Consider the following 23317-nt stretch of genomic DNA (forward strand, 5'->3'; position numbering starts at 1 on the left):
GCAGATGGGAAAAGAGAAATCCGCTGAAACACTTTGAACCGAGCATGCACAGCTGTACTAACCCAAAGATTACCAATATTCTTTGTGGACATACCTTCAGGACAAACGCACTGGCCACACAAGAAATAAAGTGCATCTCTTGGCTGGGTGTGGGCAGAAGAACAGAAACAATCTGCTGACCCTGCAAAAACAAATAATACCTAAGCAAATGTTAAAATTATTGCAAACCAATTCTACAGTAATTAAGTTCCGAAGAAGGGTCACTGACCCGAAACGTTAACTCTGCTTCTCTTTCCACAGATGCTGCCAGAACTTCTTGTTTTTATTTCAGATTTCCAGCACTTGTTTTTATTTCAGATTTCCAGCATCCGCAGTATTTTGCTTTCATCTACAGTAATTAATGCTATTTTTAAGGAATGTGTCAGGAGCTTAACACAAGAGGTACAACATAAGCAACGAGCAAATGATGTTCTGAACTTGCGTCTAGAATCTGGTCAGAAATGGCATTTATAGAAAAATAAATGTATTTTGAGTAAATATTAAACATATATTTAGTATTTACAAAATACTTTAGAAATTCCAACAAACACAAGTAAATATGATTATATTTATATATTCATAATTATATTTAATATTTAATATGATTGAATTTTTCGAGGCGGTGACTAGATGTGTAGATGAGGGTAAAGCAGTTGATGTAGTCTACATGGACTGCAGTAAGGCTTTTGATAAGGTCCCGCATGGGAGATTGGTTAAGAAGGTACGAGCCCATGGGATCCAGGGTAACTTGGCAAAGTGGATCCAAGATTGACTTCATGGCAGGAGGCAGAGAGTGCTGGTCGAGGGTTGTTTTTGTGAGTGGAAGCCTGTGACTAGTGGTGTACCGCAGGGATCGGTACTGGGACCCTTCCTGTTTGTAGTGTACATTAATGATTTAGATGTGAATATAGGAGGTATGATAAGTAAATTTGCAGATGACACGAAAATTGGTGGTGTCAAAAATAGTGAGGAGGAAAGCCTTAGATTACAGGACGATATAGATGGGCTGGTAAGATGGGCAGAGCAGTGGCAAATGGAATTTAATCCTGAGAAGTGTGAGGTGATACAGTTTGGGAGGACTAACAAGGCAAGGGAATATACAATGGATGGTAGGACCCTAGGAAGTACAGAAGATCAGAGGGATCTTGGTGTACTTGTCCATAGATCACTGAAGGCAGCAGCACAGGTAGATAAGGTGGTTAGGAAGACATATGGGATACTTGCCTTTATCAGCTGAGGCATAGAATATAAGAGCAGGGAGGAAATGATGGAGCTGTATAAAACGCTAGTTAGGCCACAGCTGGAGTACTGTGATAGGAAGGATGTGATTGCACTGGAGAGGGTGTAGAGGTGATTCACCAGGATGTTGCCTGGGCTGGAGCATTTCAGCTATGAAGAGAGACTGAAAAGGCGAGGGTTGTTTTCCTTAGAACAGAGAAGGCTGAGGGGGGACAGGGTTGAGGTATACAAAATTATGAGGGGCACTGATAGGTTAGATAGGAAGAAACTTTTTCCCTTGGCGGAGGGGTCACTAAGCAGGGGGCATAGATTTAAGATAAGGGGCAGGAGGTTTAGAGGGGATTTGAGGAAAAACCTTTTCACCCAGAGGGTGGTTGGAATCTGGAACACACTGCCTGAAGAGGTGGTAGAGGCAGGAACCCTCACAACATTTAAGAAGTATTTAGTTGAGCACCTGAAGCGCCATAGCATACAAGGTTATGGGCCAAGTGCTGGAAAATGTGATTAGAATAGTTAGGTGCTTGATGGCCGGCACAGACTTGATGGGCCGAAGGGCTTGTTTCTGTGTTGTATAACTCTATGACTCTATATGAAATATTTAAAAATACCTTGAAGAATATAAGCCAGTAAAGGCCTGTTCCAAATGTCACAATAAAGAAGGTATTTGCCAAGTCTCCAGCATAAAACAGCAAGAACTTCAAGATTGTCTAGATTAAAAAAAAATGTCATATTTTTGTCTCATTCAAGGCTGTAACTAACCAATAAGCACAATTTGTAGAACAGTTCTGCAGCTTTGCCTTTACACCACTTAGATGTTTAAGTTTCTGTTTTGCAGTTTCTATCTTATCTGTATCAGAGCAGGGACACATACAAATCCAATGTTGCAATGCAAGCATCTTTTGTGATGAAAATAGATGTTCAAATCCTGTGAAGCAAATGCAAAACTGTAACATCCAGCTTCTAACTGAATCTTCTCAATGTTAATGGTGAGTTTATCTAGTCAGCTGCTGAGCCCTATGAACCAGGAAAATAGCAAGATAAATACTTAGTCTATGCTGAGCTCAGCCACTGTGGCTGTAGGGTCACTACACATGGTCTGAATGCCCTTGGATTATCAAGAGGAAAATCAGCCAGTGTTCCTGATCCCCATTCAGGGACTGTTGCAGGAATTGCCAAAAGTGGATGTCTAGAAAATAGAACTGTGTTTATTTGTCAATAACATACCAATATTCATTGTTAATGCTATTTATGACAATGGACATTTGGTTGAAGCACCGGAATGTAGCGACCATCTGTGGAAATGTACTATAGCAAGGAGTCAACTCCTTCTGAACAGGATGAAATTAGTAGAGAAAAAAACAAAAAAAAAGATTGCTTATTTGCCTTATTAATTTTATCAGCAGGTCATCAGGCATTCCAGGAACTAAGGGGATGAATGTTTCCTTACCTGACTTGTCAGGAGCTGGGGTGAATGGGGTCCAAAAGGCACAGTGAACCCAGAAGTCGGGATTCCCCCACATGCTGTGGAGTCTTAACTGTTTGGCAGGCTTGGCTACCAGTCAGGCAGGGAGCTGGGTGGTGAAGGCCATAGGACCAAGTACATTTGCGCGGGTTGGGGGTGAGGCGGAAGAGGTCGATCAGGTGGGAGAGGTATTTATGGGGTGGGCTGCAGATCCTAGGGGCTTGTGGGGAGGTTGGAGGTTGAGGGTCTTAGGGCGGGGAGGAAATCACAGACCGGGGTGGGGGGGGGTGCGGCGCTGGAATCAGATGTCTTGTGAAGGATTTCAGGACAGGGTGGAGGAGGGGATGTGCACAATCTCAGGGGTTCAACTTCTGGATCCACTAAGTCCTCACCTGGATGTAGTGGCCAGGCTCCCTGAGGCTCGGGAATCCTGACCAGCACTTGGAAATCACTGCTGACCAGAGTTAAAGTTGAAAAGCTGAATGACAATGAGATTCGCAGCCTCGTTATCTTATTTAAAGTATCAACCTGGCTCCTTGGAGCAGGTTGGCTGTCCACCCACATTTTGGTCTCAGTTAAAAGCAGAGGTGGGTGGGTTAGAGGCTGGTTTGGATCAAGAATCTGATCTTTAAGTATTTAACCAAGCCCCCTACCCTCATCCAACCTAAACCTACCCACGTTTAGGTTAAAATACTCCCCCCCCCCACCAAGGTAGGTTCCCTGTAGAGTTGGTGAAGTCTGGATTAAGTACGAAAGTAAGACAACCATAAAATTCAGGGTAATAAAAGCAAAATACTGCGGATGCTGGAAATCTGAAATAATATAAATTATATAAAATTCAGGGGCTGATCAGGGACTTGAGTACAGGAAGAGAAGAAAATATTGGAGGATGAATCAACCAAGCTACTTAGCAGCTGGGCAAGCACATTACTTGATTTGCACATCCACTCTCTCAGGTGGGGAATGATACATCGCACCAATGGAAAATATAAGTTAAAATAGGCGAAGAAAACAACAAAAATAATTTTGAATTCATATTAAAAGATAATTTCCCAATTTTGAGCTCCCACATGAGCTTTTTTCTTCATTCGTTCATGGGATGTGGACATTGCTGGTTAGGCCATCATTTATTGCCCAATCCTAACTGCCTTTGAGAAGGTGGTGGTGAGCCGCCTTCTTGAACCGCTGCAATCCATGTGGGGTAGGTACACCCACAGTGCTGTTAGGAAGGGGGTTCCAGGATTTTCACCCAATGATAATGAAGGAATGGCAATATAGCTCCAAGTCAGGATGGTGTGTGGCTTGGAGGGGAACTTGCAGGTGGTGGTGTTCCCATGCATCTGCTGTCCTTGTTCTTCTGTGGGGGGAGGGTTTGGGTAAAGGGAAATTTAGAAATCTAAAGAGAGAAGTCAGAGCATCGGAGCAGGATTGTGATGTGGGTAGCTCCCAACAGAATGGGACAGGAAGAGACAGAGTCTTTAACAAAAATTGTACATTGGCAAATAAGGTCATTGCAGCGAATAGAGGTAAAAAAAATGAAATTGAAGTTCCTTTATCTGAATGTACGAAGCATCTGTGATAAGATAGATGAACTAATGGCACAAATAGAGGTAAATGATCTAGATCTAATTGCCATTACTGAGACATGGTTACAAGGAGATCTAGGGTGGGAAATAAATATTCCAGGGTACACAATATTTCGGACAGATAGACAGAATGGCAAAGGAGGAGGGGTAGCTTGATAGTAAAGGATGGCATAAGGACATTAATAAGAAGGGATCTGGCCTCTGAAGATCATGAAATAGAATCAGTTTGGGTGGAAAGTAGGAATAGCAAGAGTCAGAAAACACTGGTGGGAGTAGTTTACAGGCCCATGACAGTAGTTATAATAATGGACAGAACATTACATGGGAAATTATTGGAGCATGTAAAAAAGGTAATGTATTAATTGTGGGGGTCTTTAATCTGCATATAGACTGGGACAATCAAATTAACAACAGTGGTCTAGAAGATGAATTTGTAGAATGCTTTTGTGACAGCTTCTTGGAGCAATACATTGTAGAACCGATTAGGGATATAAAGCTATCTTAGATCTCGTATTGTGGTATGAAGCAGGGCTAATAAACAACGTCATAATAAAAGATCCACTGGGAAATAGTGATCATAATACCACTGAATTTCATGTAAGTTTGAAAGTGACACATTTCAATCACAAACAATAATCTTAAACTTAAACAAAGCCAATTACGAAGGTATGAGAGAAGAACTGGCTAAGGTTAATTGGGTAAATAGACTGGAAGGTATGGCGGTAAATGAACAGTGGGAAACATTTAAAGAAACAATTCAAAAGGTTCAACAAAAGTACATTCCATTCAAAAACAAAAACTCGCACAGGAAGACCCATCCGTGGCTCACTCAGGAAGTTAAGGAGAGTATGAGACTAAAAGAAGAGGCTTACAATGTTGCAAAAAATAGTAGCAAGTCTGAGGATTGGGAGTGTTTTAGAAACCAGCATAGGGTCACCAAAAAGTTGATAAAGGTGAAAAAATAGAATATAGGAGTAAACTAGCCAGCAATATAAAAACAGATTGTAAGAGCTTTTATAAGTACATAAAAAGGAAGAGAGTACAGGCAGAGATAGGAGAAATCATCATGGGAAAAGAGGAAATGGCAGAGACATTGAACAAATATTTTGTGTCTATCTTCACAGTAGAAGACACAAGTTCCGAATCAGAAATAGGCAGTAACCTAGAGGATAAAAAGAGAGAGGAAACTAAGGATATTGATATCAGTCAAGAAAAAGTATTAGAGACATGTGGGGGGCTAAAATCTGACAAGTCCCCGGGCCCTGATGGGTTCTAAAAGAGATAGCTGCAAAGATAGTGGATGCGCTTGCTATGATTTTCCAGAATTCCTTAGATTCAGGAATGGTTCCGTCTGATTGGAAGTTGACAAATGCTACACATCTTTTCAAGAAAGGAGGTAGAGAGAAAACAGGGAACTATGGGCCAGTGAGCCTAACATCAGTCATTGGGAAGATGCTGGAAACTATTATTAAAGAAGTCTTAACATTGCACTTGGAAAAACATAGTATGATTAGAACAAGTCAGCTTGGTTTTACTAAAGGGAGATCCTGTTCGACAAATTTATTAGAGTTTTTTGAGGATGTAACTAATAGGGTAGATAAAGGGGAACCAGTAGATGTAGTATAGCTGGATTTTCAATAGGCATTTGAAAAGGTGTCACATAAAAGATTAACAGGCAAGATATGGGTTCATGGTGTTGGAGGCAATATATTAGTGTGGATAGAGGATTGGTTAACAGACAGGAAGCAGAGAGTGGGCATGAATGGGACATTTTTCAAGTTGGCAGGCAGTTAATAGTGGGGTGCCGCAAGGATCAGTGCTGGGGCCTCAGCTATTTACACTCGATATTAATGACTTGGATGAGGAGACAGAGAGTAATGTATCTAAGTTTGCTGATGATACAAAGCTCGGTGGAAAGGTAAGCTGTGGGAGGATGTGGAGAGGCTGCTAAGAGATACAGATACAGATAAGTTCAGTGAGTGGGCAACAAGATGGCAAATGGTGGATAATGGAGGGAAGTGTGAAGTTGTTCACTTTGGTCGTAAAAATAGAAAAGCAGAATATTTTTTAAAAGGTGTGAACTAGTAAGCGTTGATGTTCAGAGAGACTTGGGAGTACTTGTACAAGGAACAGACAAAGTTAACATACAAGTGCAGCAGGCTATTAGGAAGGCAAATGGCATGTTGGTCTTTATTGCAAGGGGATTGGAATACAGGAATAAAGAAGTCTTACTAAAATTGTACAGGACTTTGGTGAGACCGCACCTGGAATACTGTGTGCAGTTTTGGTCTCCATATACAAGAAAGGATATACTTGCACTGGAGGCAGTGCAGCGAAAATTTATTAAATTGGTCCCTGGGATGAGGGGGTTGTCCTATGATGACAGGCTGAGTAAATTGGGCCTATATTCTCTGGCGTTTAGAAGAATGAGAGGCGATCTAATTGAGACATACAAGATTCAGTAAGTTACAAGTTAATCCCTTTTTTGTTTCGGAGGACCGGGGACTGCTGGGTAGGGGAAAACTATTTATTTGGGCAGTTTTAAAATCTTTGTCTTTTGCGAGGAGCAGCCTTGATAGAACGGGGTGCGGAGCGGACTTTCAGCTGAGCGGTCAATTTCAGTAAGTTACAAGTTAATCCCTTTTTTGTTTCGGAGGACCGGGGACTGCTGGGTAGGGGAAAACTATTTATTTGGGCAGTTTTAAAATCTTTGTCTTTTGCGAGGAGCAGCCTTGATAGAACGGGGTGCGGAGCGGACTTTCAGCTGAGCGGTCAATTTCAGTAAGTTACAAGTTAATCCCTTTTTTGTTTCGGAGGACCGGGGACTGCTGGGTAGGGGAAAACTATTTATTTGGGCAGTGGCAGTACCCGAGACACTACACGTGTAGTGTCTCCCACCCACCCTCCTCCTCTAACCAAAAAAAAAAGGACTCTAGTGTGTTGATAAGGAAAGCTTTTTATTTAAAAAGTTCAGTCCGTCGGATTGCTAAGCGAACAAGTTTTGACTTTTTTTTTCGTTTGGTTTTTCAGTAGATTTATTGGGAATCTAGAATAGTGGGAATGGAGGTAAAGGCAGTTGTATGTTCCTCCTGCAGAATGTGGGAGGTAGGGGTCGCCAAGAGTGTCCCTGCTGACTGCATCTGCGGGAAGTGCACCCAACTCCAGCTCCTCGCAGACCGCGTTAGGGAACTGGAGCTGGAGCTGGATGAACTTCGGATCATTCGGGAGGCGGAGGGGATTATTGACAGGAGTTATAGGGAGGCAGTCACACCTCAGGTAAAAGAAGTAGGTAGATGGGTTACCGTCAGGGGAAGGAAAGGGAACCAGCAGGCAGTGCAGGGATCCCCTGTGGCCGTTTCCCTCAACAAGAGGTATACCGTTTTGGATACTGTTGGGGGGGACGACTTACCAGGGGTAAGCAATGGGGTGCAGGTCTCTGGCACAGAGTCTGTCCCTGTTGCTCAGAAGGGAAAAGGGAAGAGGAGCAGAGCATTAGTCATTGGGGACTCCATAGTTAGGGGAACAGATAGGAGGTTCTGTGGGAACGAGAGAGACTCACGGTTGGTGTGTTGCCTCCCAGGTGCCAGGGTACGTGATGTCTCCGATCGTGTTTTTGGGATCCTTAAGGGGGAGGGGGAGCACCCCCAAGTCGTGGTCCACATAGGCACCAACGACATAGGTAGGAAGAGAGATGGGGATTTAAGGCAGAAATTCAGGGAGCTAGGGTGGAAGCTTAGAGCGAGAACAACCAGAGTTGTTATCTCTGGGTTGTTGCCTGTGCCACGTGCTAGCGAAGAGAGGAATAGGGAGAGAGAGGAGTTGAACACGTGGCTGCAGGGATGGTGTAGGAGGGAGGGTTTTGGTTTCCTGGATAATTGGGGCTCTTTCTGCGGTAGGTGGGACCTCTACAAACAGGATGGTCTTCACCTGAACCAGAGGGGTACCAATATCCTGGGGGGGAGATTTGTTAGTGCTCTTCGGGGGGGTTTAAACTAAATCAGCAGGGGAATGGGAACCTAAATTGTAGTTCCAGTGTACAGGCTGTTGAGAGTAGTGAGGTAGGGGATAAGGTTACAGGGACGCAAGAGGGCACTGGCAAGCAAGAACTTGGTTTAAAGTGTGTCTACTTCAATGCCAGGAGCATCCGGAATAAGGTGGGTGAGCTTGCAGCATGGGTTGGTACCTGGGATCCTGATGTTGTGGCCATTTCGGAGACATGGGTAGAGCAGGGGCAGGAATGGATGTTGCAGGTTCCGGGATTTAGATGTTTCAGAAAGAACAGAGAAGAGGGTAAAAGAGGGGGGGGTGTGGCATTGTTAATCAAGGAAAGTATTACAGCGGCAGAAAGGACGTTTGAGGACTCGTCTACTGAGGTAGTATGGGCCGAGGTTAGAAACAGGAGAGGAGAGGTCACCCTGTTGGGAGTTTTCTATAGACCTCCGAATAGTTCCAGAGATGTAGAGGAAAGGATAGCGAAGATGATTCTCGACAGGAGCGAGAGTAACAGGGTAGTGGTTATGGGGGACTTTAACTTTCCAAATATTGACTGGAAATACTATAGTTCGAGTACTTTAGATGGGTCTGTTTTTGTCCAGTGTGTGCAGGAGGGTTTTCTGACACAGTATGTGGACAGGCCAAACAGGGGCGATGCCACATTGGATTTGGTACTGGGTAATGAACCCGGCCAGGTGTTCGATTTAGATGTAGGTGAGCACTTTGGCGATAGTGATCACAATTCGGTTAGGTTTACCTTAGCGATGGGCAGGGACAGGTATATACCGCAGGGCAAGAATTATAGCTGGGGGAAAGGAAATTATGACGCGATTAGGCAAGATTTAGGATGTGTAGGATGGGGAAGGAAACTGCAGGGGATGGGCACAAACGAAATGTGGAGCTTATTCAAGGAGCAGCTAATGCGTGTCCTTGATAAGTATGTACCTGTCAGGCAGGGAGGAAGTTGTCGAGCGAGGGAGCCGTGGTTTACTCAAGAAGTTGAAGCGCTTCTCAAGAGGAAGAGGGCGGCTTATGTTAGGATGAGACGTGAAGGCTCAGTTAGGGCGCTTGAGAGTTACAAGCTAGCCAGGAAGGATCTAAAGGGAGGGCTAAGAAGAGCAAGGAGAGGACACGAGAAGTCATTGGCGGATAGGATCAAAGAAAACCCTAAGGCTTTCTATAGGTATATCAGGAATAAACGAATGATAAGAGTTAGAACAGGGCCAATCAAGGATAGTAGTGGGAAGTTGTGTGCGGAATCAGAGGAGATAGGGGAAGCGTTAAATGAATATTTTTCGTCAGTATTTACAGTAGAGAAAGAAAATGTTGCCGAGGAGATTACTGAGATACAGCCTACTAGGCTAGATGGGATTGAGATTCACAAGGAGGAGGTGTTAGCAATTTTGGAAAGAGTGAAAATAGATAAGTCCCCTGGGCCAGATGGGATTTATCCTAGGATTCTCTGGGAAGCCAGGGAGGAGATTGCAGAGCCGTTGTTGTTGATCTTTAAGTCGTCATTGTCGACAGGAGTAGTGCCGGAGGAATGGAGGATAGCAAATGTTGTCCCCTTGTTCAAGAAGGGGAGTAGAGACAGCCCTGGTAATTATTGACCTGTGAGCCTTACTTCGGTTGTAGGTAAAATGTTGGAAAAGGTTATAAGAGACAGGATTTATAATCATCTTGAAAAGAATAAGTTCATTTGCGATAGTCAGCACGGTTTTGTGAAAGGTAGGTCGTGCCTCACAAACCTTATTGAGTTTTTCGAGAAGGTGACCAAACAGGTGGATGAGGGTAAAGCCGTGGATGTGGTGTATATGGATTTCAGTAAGGCGTTTGATAAGGTTCCCCAAGGTAGGCTATTGCAGAAAATACGGAAGTATGGGGTTGAAGGTGATTTAGAGCTTTGGATCAGAAATTGGCTAGCTGAAAGAAGACAGAGGGTGGTGGTTGATGGCAAATGTTCATCCTGGAGTTTAGTTACTAGTGGTGTACCGCAAGGTTCTGTTTTGGGGCCACTGCTGTTTGTCATTTTTATAAATGACCTGGATGAGGGTGTAGAAGGGTGGGTTAGTAAATTTGCGGATGACACGAAAGTCGGTGGAGTTGTGGATAGTGTCGAAGGGTGTTGTAGGGTACAGAGGGACATAGATAGGCTGCAGAGCTGGGCTGAGAGATGGCAAATGGAGTTTAATGCGGAGAAGTGTGAGGTGATTCACTTTGGAAGGAGTAACAGCAATGCAGAGTACTGGGCTAATGGGAAGATTCTTGGTAGTGTAGATGAGCAGAGAGATCTTGGTATCCAGGTACATAAATCCCTGAAAGTTGCTACCCAGGTTAATAGGGCTGTTAAGAAGGCATATGGTGTGTTAGCCTTTATTAGTAGGGGGATCGAGTTTCAGAGCCACGGGGTCATGATGCAGCTGTACAAAACTCTGGTGAGGCCGCACCTGGAGTATTGCGTGCAGTTCTGGTCACCGCATTATAGGAAGGATGTCGAAGCTTTGGAAAGGGTGCAGAGGAGATTTACTAGGATGTTGCCTGGTTTGGAAGGAAGGTCTTACGAGGAAAGGCTGAGGGACTTGGGGTTGTTTTCGTTAGAGAGAAGGAGGAGGAGAGGTGACTTAATAGAGACATACAAGATAATCAGAGGGTTAGATAGGGTGGATAGTGAGAGTCTTTTTCCTCGGATGAGGATGGCAAACACGAGGGGACATAGCTTTAAGTTGAGGGGTGAAAGATATAGGACAGATGTCAGAGGTAGTTTCTTTACGCAGAGAGTAGTAGGGGCGTGGAACGCCCTGCCTGCAACAGTAGTAGACTCGCCAACTTTAAGGGCATTTAAGTGGTCATTGGATAGACATATGGATGTAAATGGAATAGTGTAGGTCAGATGATCGGCGCAACATCGAGGGCCGAAGGGCCTGTACTGCGCCGTAATATTCTAATTCTAATTCTGAAATGGCTTGATAGGGTAGAACCTGAGAGATTGTTCCACTGGTCAGGGATGCTAGAACACGGGGACACAGTCTCAGGATAAGGGGACAATCATTCAGGACTGAGATGAGGAGAAATTATTTCACTCAAAGAGTTGTGAATCTTTGGAATTCTCTACCCCAGAGGGTTGTGGATGCTCCATCATTGAATACATTTAAGGCTGGGATATATAGATTTTTGAAGTCGCAGGGAATCAAGGGATATGGGGAGCAGGCAGGAAAGTGGAATTAAAGCCCAAGATCAGCCATGATTGTATTGAATGAGCAGGGTCGATGGGCCATATGGTCTACTTCTGCTCCTATTTCTTGTGTTCTAGGTGGTAGAGGTCATGGGTTTAGAAGGTGCTGTTGAATGAGCCTTGGTACATTGCTGCAGCGCAACTTTGTAGATGGTACACACTGCTACCACTGTGTCGGTGGTGAAGGGAGTGAATGTTGAAGGTGGTGGATGGGGTGCCAATAAAGCATGTTACTTTGTCCAGGATGGTGTCGAGATTCTTGAGTGTTGTTGGAGCTGCACCCATCCAGCAAGTGGACAGCATGGTGTGTGACTTGGAGGGGAACCTGCAGGTGGTAGTGTTCCCATTCATTTGCTGCCCTTGTTCTTCTAGTTGGTAAAGGTCACAGGTTTGGAAGGTGCTGTCTAAGGAGCCTTGGTGTGTTGCTGCAGTGCATCTTGTAAATGGTACACACTGCTGCCACTGTGCGTCGGTGGTGGATTGAGTGAATGTTTGTAGATGGGGTGCCAATCAGGCGGGCTGCTTTGTCCTGGATGGTGTCGAGCTTCTTGAGTGTTGTTGGAGCTGCACCCATCCAGGCAAGTGGAAAGTATTCCATCATACACCTGACTTGTGCCTTGTAGATGGTGGACAGGCATTGGGGAGTGAGGGGGTGAGTTACTCGCTGCAGGGTTCCTAGCCTCTGAAATACTCTTGTAGCCATGGTGTTTATATGGCAACTCCAGTTCAGTTTCTGGCCAATGGTAACCCCCAGGATGTTGATAGCGGGGGATTCAGCAATCGTAATGCCATTGAATGTCAAGGGGAGATAGTTCGATTCTCTCTTGTTTGAGATAGTCATTGCCTGACACTTGCATGGCATGAATGTTATTTGCTACTTATCAGCCCAAGCCTGGATATTGTCCAGGTCTTGCTGCATTTCTACACGGACTGCTTCAATATCTGATGAGTTGCAAATGGTGCTGAGCATTGTGCAATCATCAGCAAACATCCCCACTTCTGACCTTATGACTGAAGGAAGGTCAATGATGAAGCAGCTGAAGACTGTTGAGCCGTGGACACTACCCTGAGGAACTCCTGCAGTGACGTCCTGGAACTGAGATGATTGCCTTCCAACAACCACAACCATCTCATCTTCCTTTGTGCTAAGTATGACTCCAACCAGGGGTGAATTTTCCCTCTGATTCCCATTGACTCCAGTTTTGTTAGGGCTCCTTGATGCCATACTCAGTTAAATGCTGCCTTGATGTCAACAGGAGTCACTCTCACCTCACCTCTTGAATTCAGCTCTTTTGTCCATGTTTGAACCAAGGCTCTAATGAGGTCAGGGGCTGAGTGGCCCTGGCAGAACCCAAACTGAGCATCACTGAGCAGCTTATTGCTAAGCAAGTGCCGCTTGATCGCACTGTCGATGCCACCTTCCATCATTTTACTGATGATCGAGAGTAGACTGATGTGGCAGTAATTGGCTGGGTTGGATATGTCCTGCTTTTTGAGTGCAGGAAATACCTGGGCAATTTTCCAAATTGCTGGGTAGATGCCTGTGTTGTGGTTGTACTGGAACAGCTCATCTAGGGGCGCGGCAAGTTCTGGAGCACAGGTCTTCAGTCCAATTGCCGGAATGTTGTCAGGGCCCATAGCCGTTGCAGTATCCAGTGCCTTCAGTCCTTTCTTGATAACATGCAGAGTGAATCATTTTGGCTGAAGTCTGGCATCTGTGATGCTGGGAACTTCAGGAGGAGGCTGAGATGGATCATTCACTCGGCACTTCTGGCTGAAGATTGTTGCAAATGCTTAAGCCTTATCTTTTGTACTGACGTGCTGGGTTCCCCCATCATTGAGGATGGTGATATTTGTGGAGCCACCTCCTCCAGATAGGTTTTAAATTGTCCACCACCATTCATGACTAGATGTGGCAGGACTCCAAAGCTTAGACCTGATCTGTTGGTTGTGGGATCACTTCGCTCTGTCTATCACATGCTGCTTATGCTGTTTGGCACGCAAGTAGACCTTGGTTGTAGCTTTACCAGGTTGACACCTCATTTTGAGGTATGCCTGGTGCTGCTCCTGGCATGCCCTCATGCACTCTTTATTGAACCAGGGTTGATACCCATGGCTTGATGGTAATGGTAGACAGAGGGATATACCGAGCCAGATTAGTATGTTACAGATTGTGGTTGCGTTCAATTCTGCTGCCGCTGATGCCCAGTTTTGCGTTGTTAGACCTGTTCAAAATCTATACAATTTAGCACGGTGGTAGTGCCACAGAACACGATGGAGGGTATTCTCAATGCGAAGACGGGGCTTTGTCTCCACAACGACTGTGCGGTGGTCACTCCTACCAATACTGTCATGGACAGATGCGTCTGCGACAGGCAGATTGGTGAGAACGAGGTCAAGTATGTGTTTCCCTCTTGTCGGTTCCCTCACCACCTGCCGCAGACCCAGTCTCGTAGGTATTTCCTTTAGGACTCGGCCGGCTTGGTCAGAAGTGGTGCTACCGAGCCACTCTTGGTGATGGACATTGAAGTCCCCCACACAGAATACATTCTGCGTCCTTGCCACCCTCAGTGCTTCCTCCAAGTGGTGTTCAACATGGAGGATTACTGATTCATCAGTTGAGGGGGCGCAGTAGGTGGTAATCAGCAGGAGGTTTCCTTGCGCATGTTTGACCTGCTGCCATGAGATGTCATGGGGTCTGTAGTCAATGCTATGCGCTGCCAGATGCACACACTGAACCTCTCTCTCCAGCAGCACCGCCTCACCTTATCTCAAAGCTGTTCTACTCCGCAGTTTCATTTCATCCTTCGTCTCATTCGACGCATTGACAAAAAACTTTTTTTCTTCCTTTCAGATGTCAAGGAACGCAAGCTCCAGCAGCTGATGGGGACGAATGCTCCTCGAGATCCTCCTTCCTCTTCACTTCCCTCTGACCCCACCCCTTCTGATCTGACCCCTTGCCGTGTATTTACTATACCCTCGGACCTCCCCCTCTCTGATGCTGAACGTTCTGTACTCAGCAAAGGTCTCAGTTTTATCCCCTTACGTCCCCACCTCAATGAATTTCGCGCTTGGCATGACGTTGAGCTCTTCTTCCGTCGCCTCCGCCTCCGGGCTCACTTCTTTGACCAGGAGTCCTCCCCACAACCAGCAGACCCATTCACCCACCTCCAGCATTCTCCCTCTACCTGGACCCCTCCCCCTGGCCTCTTACCCGCTCTTGATCTCTTCATTGAAAACAGTCAGTGAGACATTGGTCATCTCAATTTCTCTGCCCCCCTCACTCACTCTAACCTGTCCCCTCTGAACTTGAGGCACTCCGTTCTCTCAGGTCTAACCCTGACATGGTCATCAAACCTGCAGACAAGGGTGGTGCTGTTGTTGTATGGCGTACCGACCTCTACCTTGCAGAAGCTCAATGCCAATTCACAGACACTTCTTCCTACCTCCCTCTGGACCATGACCCCACCACCAAACATCAAGCCACTGTCCAAAGGAGTGTCACTGACCTCATCTCCTCTGGAGATCTTCCCTCTACAGCTTCCAACCTCATAGTCCCGCAACCCCGGACAGCCCGCTTCTACCTCCTTCCCAAAATCCACAAACGGGACTGTCCCGGCAGACCCATTGTGTCAGCCTGCTCCTGCCCCACTGAACTCATTTCTTCCTATCTTGACTCTATCTTTTCTCCACTGGTCCAGTCTCTTCCCACCTACATCCGTGACTCTTCTGACGCCCTACGTCATTTTGACAATTTCCAGTTTCCTGGTCCCAACCGCCTCCTCTTCACTATGGATGTCCAATCGCTCTACACCTCCATCCCCCACCAGGATGGTTTAAGGGCTCTCCGCTTCTTCCTTGAACAGAGGTCCAACCAGTCCTCATCCACCACCACCCTCCTCCGCCTGGCTGAACTTGTTCTCACATTGAACAACTTCTCCTTCAACTCCACGCACTTCCTTCAAGTAAAAGGTGTTGCTATGGGTACCCGCATGGGTCCTAGTTATGCCTGTCTTTTTGTGGGATATGTCGAGCATTCTTTGTTCCAGTCCTACTCAGGCCCCCTCCCCCAACTCTTTTTCTGGTACATTGATGACTGTATCGGTGCTGTTTCCTGCTCCCGCCCCGAACTGGAAAACCTTATCAACTTTGCTTCCAATTTCCACCCTTCTCTCACCTTTACATGGTCCATCTCTGCCACTTCCCTTCCCTTCCTCAACTTTTGTTCTCTGTCTCCATCTCTGGGGATAGGTTGTCTACTAATATCCATTATAAGCCCACCGACTCCCACAGCTACCTCGACTACACTGCTTCACACCCTACCTCCTGTAAGGACTCCATTCCATTCTCCCAGTTTCTCCGTCTCCGACGCATCTGCTTTGATGATGCTACCTTCCATGACGATGCTTCTGTTATGACTTCCTTTTCCTCAACCGACGATTCCCCCCCACTGTTGTTGACAGGGCCCTCAACCGTGTCCGGCCCATTTCCCGCACCTCTACCCTCACCCCTTCCCTTCCCTCCCAGAACCGTGACAGGGTTCCCCTTGTCCTTACTTTCCACCCCACCAGCCTCCATATCCAAAGGATCATCCTTCGCCATTTCCACCACCTCCAGCGTGATGCCACTACCAAACGCATCTTCCCCTCCCTTCCCCTGTCAGCATTCCGAAGGGATCATTCCCTCCGCGACACCCTGGTCCACTCCTCCATTACCCCCACCACCTCGTCCCCGTCCCATGGCACCTTCCCCTGCAATCGCAGGAGGTGCAATACCTGCCTATTTACCTCCTCTCTCCTCACTATCCCAGGCCCCAAACACTCCTTTCAGGTGAAGCAGCGATTTACTTGTACTTCTTTCAATGTAGTATACTGTATTCGCTGCTCACAATGTGGTCTCCTCTACATTGGGGAGACAAAACATAGACTGGGTGACTGCTTTGCGGAAAATCTCCGCTCAGTCCGCAAGCAGGACCCCGAGCTTCCGGTTGCTTGACATTTCAACACTCCCCCCTGCTCTCATGCTCACATCTCTGTCCTGGAATTGCTGCAATGTTCCAGTGAACATCAACACAAGCTCGAGGAACAGCATCTCATTTACCGATTAGGCACACTACAGCCTGCTGGTCTGAACATTGAGTTCAATCATTTCAGAGAATGACAGGCCCCCCATTTTACTTTTATTTTTAGTTATTTTTTCTTTTTTTCTTTTTTAAATATTTTACAACTTTTTTTTTCATGTTTATTTCATTTCATCTTAGTTTGTTCAGTTTGCTTACCCACTGTTTTTTTTTCATGTCTGTACTTGCTGCTGTTCAACCTTCAGTCCGTTAACACCCTATTTGTACTAATGCTTTGTCTTTCAACACACCATTAACATATTGTTTGCCTTTGCTCCATAACCTTTTGGTCAGCTGTGTGGCCTTGTCCAATCTACACCTTCTCCTTTGTTATCTCTTGCCCCACCCCCACCTCACTTGCTTATAACCGTTGACTTTTCTAATATTTGCTAGTTCCGAAGAAAGGTCACTGACCCGAAACGTTAACTCTGCTTCTCTTTCCACAGATGCTGCCAGACCGGCTGAGTGGTTCCAGCATTTCTTGTTTTTATCTCAACTTCTAATATGTGCTTCCATCAGAAGCACAAGATTTTTAAAAAAATCACCTCTTATATGCAGACTTACTGGAATGTCAATCATTGGAGATCCAATTCTTCTTTTCCAACTGGCTGTCCTCAACACAGAGTATATCGTTGATAAGCCACACAGGAAACCCAGTGCAATCTAAAGCAGAAGAAAAGAAAACTGTCAAACATGCAGTTTTAACAAATCCAATTTTTAAAAGTTTTTCCTACTTTCTACCAATCCCCACAACACCCAACCGATGTGCATCTTGTCATCATATTATTCTCACTGATGTTGAGTAGATTGGTCCAGTTTGTACATTCTGGACTTTGCATTTATGTCGTTATCAAAGTGGATTCCTCCTTTCCCGTGTACATAGCCCCCTCCTTTGTTCAGTTTTATCTCCCTGACAATCTCAAATTGGCTTTCCTAATGCTGGGCCCTGGGTACCCTCCGCTCTTCCGGCAAGAATTTCGGAGTGGAAGGTCAGATCTCCACCCACCTTGGTAAGTACTACTCTTGATTAACCGGAATTTTTGTTTATCCAGCACGACTCAGGTCTGGTACATGCCAGATAACAAAGCTTTTACTGTACTACTCAAAAGTCATGTGTAGATAGATCAAATGAGAAACAATAACTAAGTAATAAAAACAGAAAATGCTGGAAATGCTCAGCAGGTCTGGCAGCGTCTGTGGAGAGAGAAACAGAGTTGACGTTTCAGGCCTATAACCTTTGTCAAGGCTGCCAAAATATGTTGTTCAGTAGAAGCTGAAGTACACAGAAGAGGAACTTGAATCAGGACTGCAATTACTCAGCCACTCAAAAATCTATTTTGAAGAAGTCTAACAAGCAGTAGTTATAAATGTTAAATTATCAACAAAACAGCTTTTCATAAAAGGGAACTGGGAGGCACAATGAGAAACTGTTATTTTAATTCTGGAATCTTGGTTCTATTGCAGATGGATGGCATGAAAGACTGGTCCCTCCTCTGATTACCATATTTATCTAAGAACTTCCAACATGCCTTCCAAAAGAACCATGTTACTTATATCTAAAAGTATTAAATCTCAAACCTGGTACATACACATACATTTTGCAAGTAATGTTTTTATTCAGATACATTCATCAGGAATTATGTGCAGTCAACAAAAGGCATTTTACAACTGCTTCTGACATTATGGCAATTTCCTCTGAATATTCCTTTAGCAAAAGATAAGAAAAAATGTGCATATGTGTATTGGTCTGCTGCACAAGTGCAAAAGTGCACACGTGTGAGACGTCAAAACCTGTGATGTTGATGATGAGAATCCACCAGCCCAGCTCCCAAACAGTGCCAGTATCACACCAATATCAACAGAGTAATTAAAGTATCAAAAATGGCCAAATAATTCTTCCTTTAAAAATTACATTTACCTCTTCCATGGCATCTTCACCTATAATTACCTATTAATTGTGAGAACTGTCCCAAAGCTTCATTGATGTGATTTACTGTGTGCAACAAACAAAACCCAGAAATTTCTTTTGAAACATTTTATTATACAGTAAAAGCTTTCTTATCCGGCACTTTACCAACTGGCAAACTCTATTATCCGGAATTTCCTTGGGAATTGAGGTTGCCATCTGCAGTTTGAAATGCTACCTTGCCTCGGTGACTGGTTCCCCATTCACTATAATGGGATTCTTGGTCCCTGCAGTCAGATGTGTATGCTCCGGAGTTCTGTGTCCGATCTCCTCTGAGGTGGCTCGTTGGAAAGGGCAGCTTCCCTGCATACTATCTTGGTGCATTGGCCCCGAACGATGAAGGAAAAATTAAGAATTGGCTTTCCTAATGCTGGGCCCTGGGTACCCTCCGCTCTTCCGGCAAGAATTTCGGAGTGGAAGGTCAGATCTCCACCCACCTTGGTAAGTACAACTCTTGATTAACCGGAATTTTTGCTTATCCAGCACGTCTCAGGTCTGGTACATGCCCGATAACAAAGCTTTTACTGTACTACTCAAAAGTCATGTGTAGATAGATCAAATGAGAAACAATAACTAAGTAATAAAAACAGAAAATGCTGGAAATGCTCAGCAGGTCTGGCAGCATCTGTGGAGAGAGAAACAGAGTTGACGTTTCAGGCCTATAACCTTTCTTCAGAACTCACAGACCTGAATCATTAACTTTGTTTATCTCTCCACAGATGCTGCCAGACCTGCTGAGTATTCCCAGCATTTCTTGTTTTTATTTCAGATTTCCAGCATCTGCAGTATTTTGCTTTTATTACACCTCATAGGTGTAACAAAGTTAAAACCGGAATCATCATGTGCAAAAAATTTTTAAAAATGGGTTGGATTGCAAGTTGCTGACATGCTGGGAGTAAGTGTAGTGTGTCTGTCAGTGTCTTTTTAACTCAGCCGCTACATTACCATATTATTTCTGGGTTTCCCAATCAATTAGCTTCAGCGGGCCTGATGATAACCCACATGAGTTGATTTCAACTCCAGTATTTAAAGGGACATAACAAACATGCAATTTGAAGGATTCTGGAGTTGAGAGTAGAACAATGAACTGAGGGAAACTGAACAAAGGAGGGGGCTATGCACACGAGAAAGGAGGAATCCACTTTGATAACTACATAAATGCAAAGTCCAGATTCTACAATACGCGAAGGTTGTGCCTTGTTTTAGTGACTCCACCTTGGATGTGATGCTGGGGGCTGTAAGGGTCCGCAGGGAGATACTGTTCCCTGCTGATGGGAGGGAAAAGCCTGCCAGAGAAACCAAGAAGGAAGTGTACCCTCAAAAAGAGTGATGGAGTCCTCCTGGACCACCTCCTGCAGGAAGGTGGAAGTTGCCTATGAAGTCAGCAGCAGGACTGTGGTATCATGATCGTGGATTCAATGCTGAAAGTTTTTTAATGACCTAAGCAGGGCAGGGAAAGTGAGTTCAGTGGCACATTCACCTATCTCCAAATCAGTGAATCATGCCACCCCATCATTCTGCCTTCTCAAGCCTACCCCAGCATCTTACTTTGTAGGTGCACTCATCCGTTACTGTCAATACGTTTCCTTATATCCTCTTCTGCATCTTTATGCAATGTCCTGCCTCTCCCTCATAGTCATCCTCAAAAAAAGCTCTCCATCCATCCAAATTCATGCCATTCCTCTTACTCATAGGTCTCTTTTTTTCCTCCTTGCAGCAGGGAGCACAGTGCACGAGGGAGAGTAGGAGCACTCGAGGTGATCCTGTAGCCATCTCTCGATTGACTGCTGCAAAGGAAGAGATGCTGGACATCAGTGCAGTCTTGGAGTGCTTGGCTGTTGGAGATCAGGGCCTCCAAGCTATCTGATGACAGAATTATGTATCAGTCATATGGCAACATTTGCTCCTGTTGACCTGAAGTCAGCAGTGGGTGAAATATGATCATGTGAATAATGATCACTTAGAAACATTCCTACCTTGGCAGTTTTAATTCATGTCTTTAATCTCCCAAAGGACCTTAAAGTGCCCTGCAGGAGGTGGTCCAGGAGGACTCCATCACTCTTTCTGAGGGTACACAATCATAGGACCTATGCAAACCATGCACCAGCTCAGATTCTTACACTTCACAAAAAAAGGGAAGCTTATGACAGATCCTGAGCACTCAATAATGCAGAAAGCTGAGAGGAGTATAAAAAGTTTACCAGTGAAATTAAAATGGAAATTATGAAAGCAAAGAGGGCATGAAAAAATATTGGCAAGTAAAATCAAGGAAAACCCAAAGATTTTTTATAATACATAAAGAGCAATAGGATAACTAAAGAAAGAGTAGAGCTGATTAGGGACCATAAGGGTAACCTGTAGATGGAGGCGAGTTGCTATTGTTCATAATAAATATGTTGCATCTGTTTTGCACAAATAAAGAGGGACGATACAGACATTCCAATCAGGTAGGAGGAGTGTGAAATAAAATATGAAATCAACAAAGTGAGAGAGGAAGTATTAAGGGGTTTAACATCTTTGAAAGTGGATAAATCTCCAAGCTCGGATGAAATGTATCCTAGGCTGTTAAGGGAAGCAGGAGAAGAAATAGGAAGGCTCCGACCATCATTTTCCAATCCTCTCTGGCTACAGGCAGAGTGCAAGAGGACAGCTACGTTGTACCATTGTTTAAAAAGGAGAAGGAGATAAACTAGGTAATTACAGGCCAGTCAGCTGAACCTCAGCGGTGGGAAAATTACTAGGAAAAATTATGAGGGACAGGAAAGACACGGATTAAGAAAGACATGGATTAATCAAAGACAGTCAGTGCAGTTTGTTCAGGGAAGGTTGGGACCCAAATGGGGGTCCTGAGTCCACACTGGGCTGGATTATAAGTACCCCCCCCTCCCCGCCAGGAATGGCGGCCAGCGACAAAAATGGCGGCCCATATGCGGGAGTCACGATGCCTCAGCAATATCCTGCGCGGTGCTCATTTAAATATCCCGGTTGTCCCGGTCCCTCCCAATCACGTGGAGGAGGCCAGCTCGCTTACACCGATAATGGCGTCAGCTGCCTGTGCGCAGGCGCTGGCGCCATTTTTAAACAGCAGCCAGCTCTGCCGGCTAATTTAAAGTTTTAAAGGGAACCATCCCCCCCCACACTGTTCAAATCAAAATTCTATCACCCTTCCCACCCCTCAATAATAAAATTAAATATCTGTCCTTTCCCCACCCCCCGTAAAACACTTACCTTTCAAATATGACCTTCCCCTCACAAGCTGAACAAAGTTCACAGTTCACCCCTTCCCACCATTCCCTACATTAATGACAAAAGTTTGGCCCTTATGCACCCACCCACCACCGGCACGAAAAGTCTCACCTTCCCCCCTTCCCCACCACTGTGGCGCCTCCTTTCCCCAAATGGGAAAGTGATGGCATGGGAGTGTCGGCCGCCGCTCTGCAGATCACGGCCTGACCATTAGATCGCAGCTAAGTGAATTTAAATGTATGCATTTAATTAATTACCATATGTTAATCCAGGTCCCAGCGCCCAGTGGTGGGGGTGCTGCCATAGACCCTCGCCACCACCAGATAGATCGGGCCCAGCCCTCTCAGCGTCGGGCTCCATGGCGGGCCGCTGCCAGAATGATCTTCCGGCAGCCCCCGCCACGGAGCCCGACGTCGGGGACCCTGTAAAATCCAGCCCACTGTGTGGGAAACAGTCACCCAGCACTGATTTTCCCAGCAGAATTAGCCAATTAGTGGCCACAGGGCGGGTTTGACATCCAATAAAGGATAGTGGGTGAGCTCTCAAAGCTGGAGGGCAAATAGGAGGCCCCCAAACTCAAAAGAAGCAGCAGCCTGCAGTTCAGGTAAGACAGAGAGAGAGAGGGCACCTCCGTCGTGAAGCACTTTTTCTACGACTTTTAGAAGTTTTCAATTAAAAAATGGCCTGAGGAACCAACACATTTGGTTGTCATATGGCTTTCATTATATTGCTCTGGGCCTCACTGGTTGGTTTTCTTATGGGTGTCATCGGCCATATTTTAAGTGATACCCTTTGTCTCTGAACAGCCAGCTGGTATGTCTGCTTTGAAGTGCAAAGAGATTGGATAGAATGTACTGCCACAGGATGAAAGCACCATGGGAGCTGCCTGGAAACCTTGCACACATCTGAGTAAAAATCTTTTTGTCATTGCATACCAGCTGCAGAATTGGTTTAACAATGGTGATGACCTTTGAACCTGTTGTAGAATTTTGTAAATCACATATACTGTGCAGGTTAAGACTGGTTCTGTTCCGCTTTGATAATTTTTTTACTTCAGTAACCTTCATATTGTACTCCAATGAGTTGATTTATGATGCGGTTCACCGTGAACTACAAACAACTGTGATTATCATGACTAAATTTTAGCGGCTAGAACAAACAGTTGGTTGCTAAGATTAACCTTTAGTTGGAATAACAGGGTAATTCTTTCAAACAGAAACTTACTTTTGTATTCTGATAAGCTGCAGACAAGTCCATTTCATATTCAACTGAAAAAGATATCTGTTGGATATAGAGGAAAAATATCAAATAACGTATCCAAAGTTTTGGTACAGTTGCTCATAATTTAAAAACCTTAGTAGCAAACCTATATGTCAACTGTTTGTATTTGATGTGGACAGTCAGCATTCTGAGGGTGTTGTTTGCACATTTGTGC

The 23317-nt window shown here is 45.1% G+C and overlaps 1 protein-coding gene across 1 annotated transcript in view; it reads right to left on the reverse strand.

Moving 5' to 3' along the window:
- LOC137370259 (uncharacterized) overlaps nucleotides 1–23317 on the reverse strand; it is a 323712-nt gene that overhangs the window by 131614 nt on the left and 168781 nt on the right. Inside the window, exons 30-33 of the mRNA XM_068032638.1 lie at nucleotides 23107–23163; nucleotides 17235–17333; nucleotides 1887–1985; nucleotides 95–181 (exon numbers count right to left, since the gene is read on the reverse strand). Of these exons, the coding sequence (XP_067888739.1) occupies nucleotides 95–181; nucleotides 1887–1985; nucleotides 17235–17333; nucleotides 23107–23163 (342 nt within the window). The remainder of the gene's footprint in view (nucleotides 1–94; nucleotides 182–1886; nucleotides 1986–17234; nucleotides 17334–23106; nucleotides 23164–23317) is intronic.

This window comes from Heterodontus francisci, chromosome 5 (assembly GCF_036365525.1).
Source record: "Heterodontus francisci isolate sHetFra1 chromosome 5, sHetFra1.hap1, whole genome shotgun sequence".
Taxonomy (NCBI): domain Eukaryota; kingdom Metazoa; phylum Chordata; class Chondrichthyes; order Heterodontiformes; family Heterodontidae; genus Heterodontus; species Heterodontus francisci.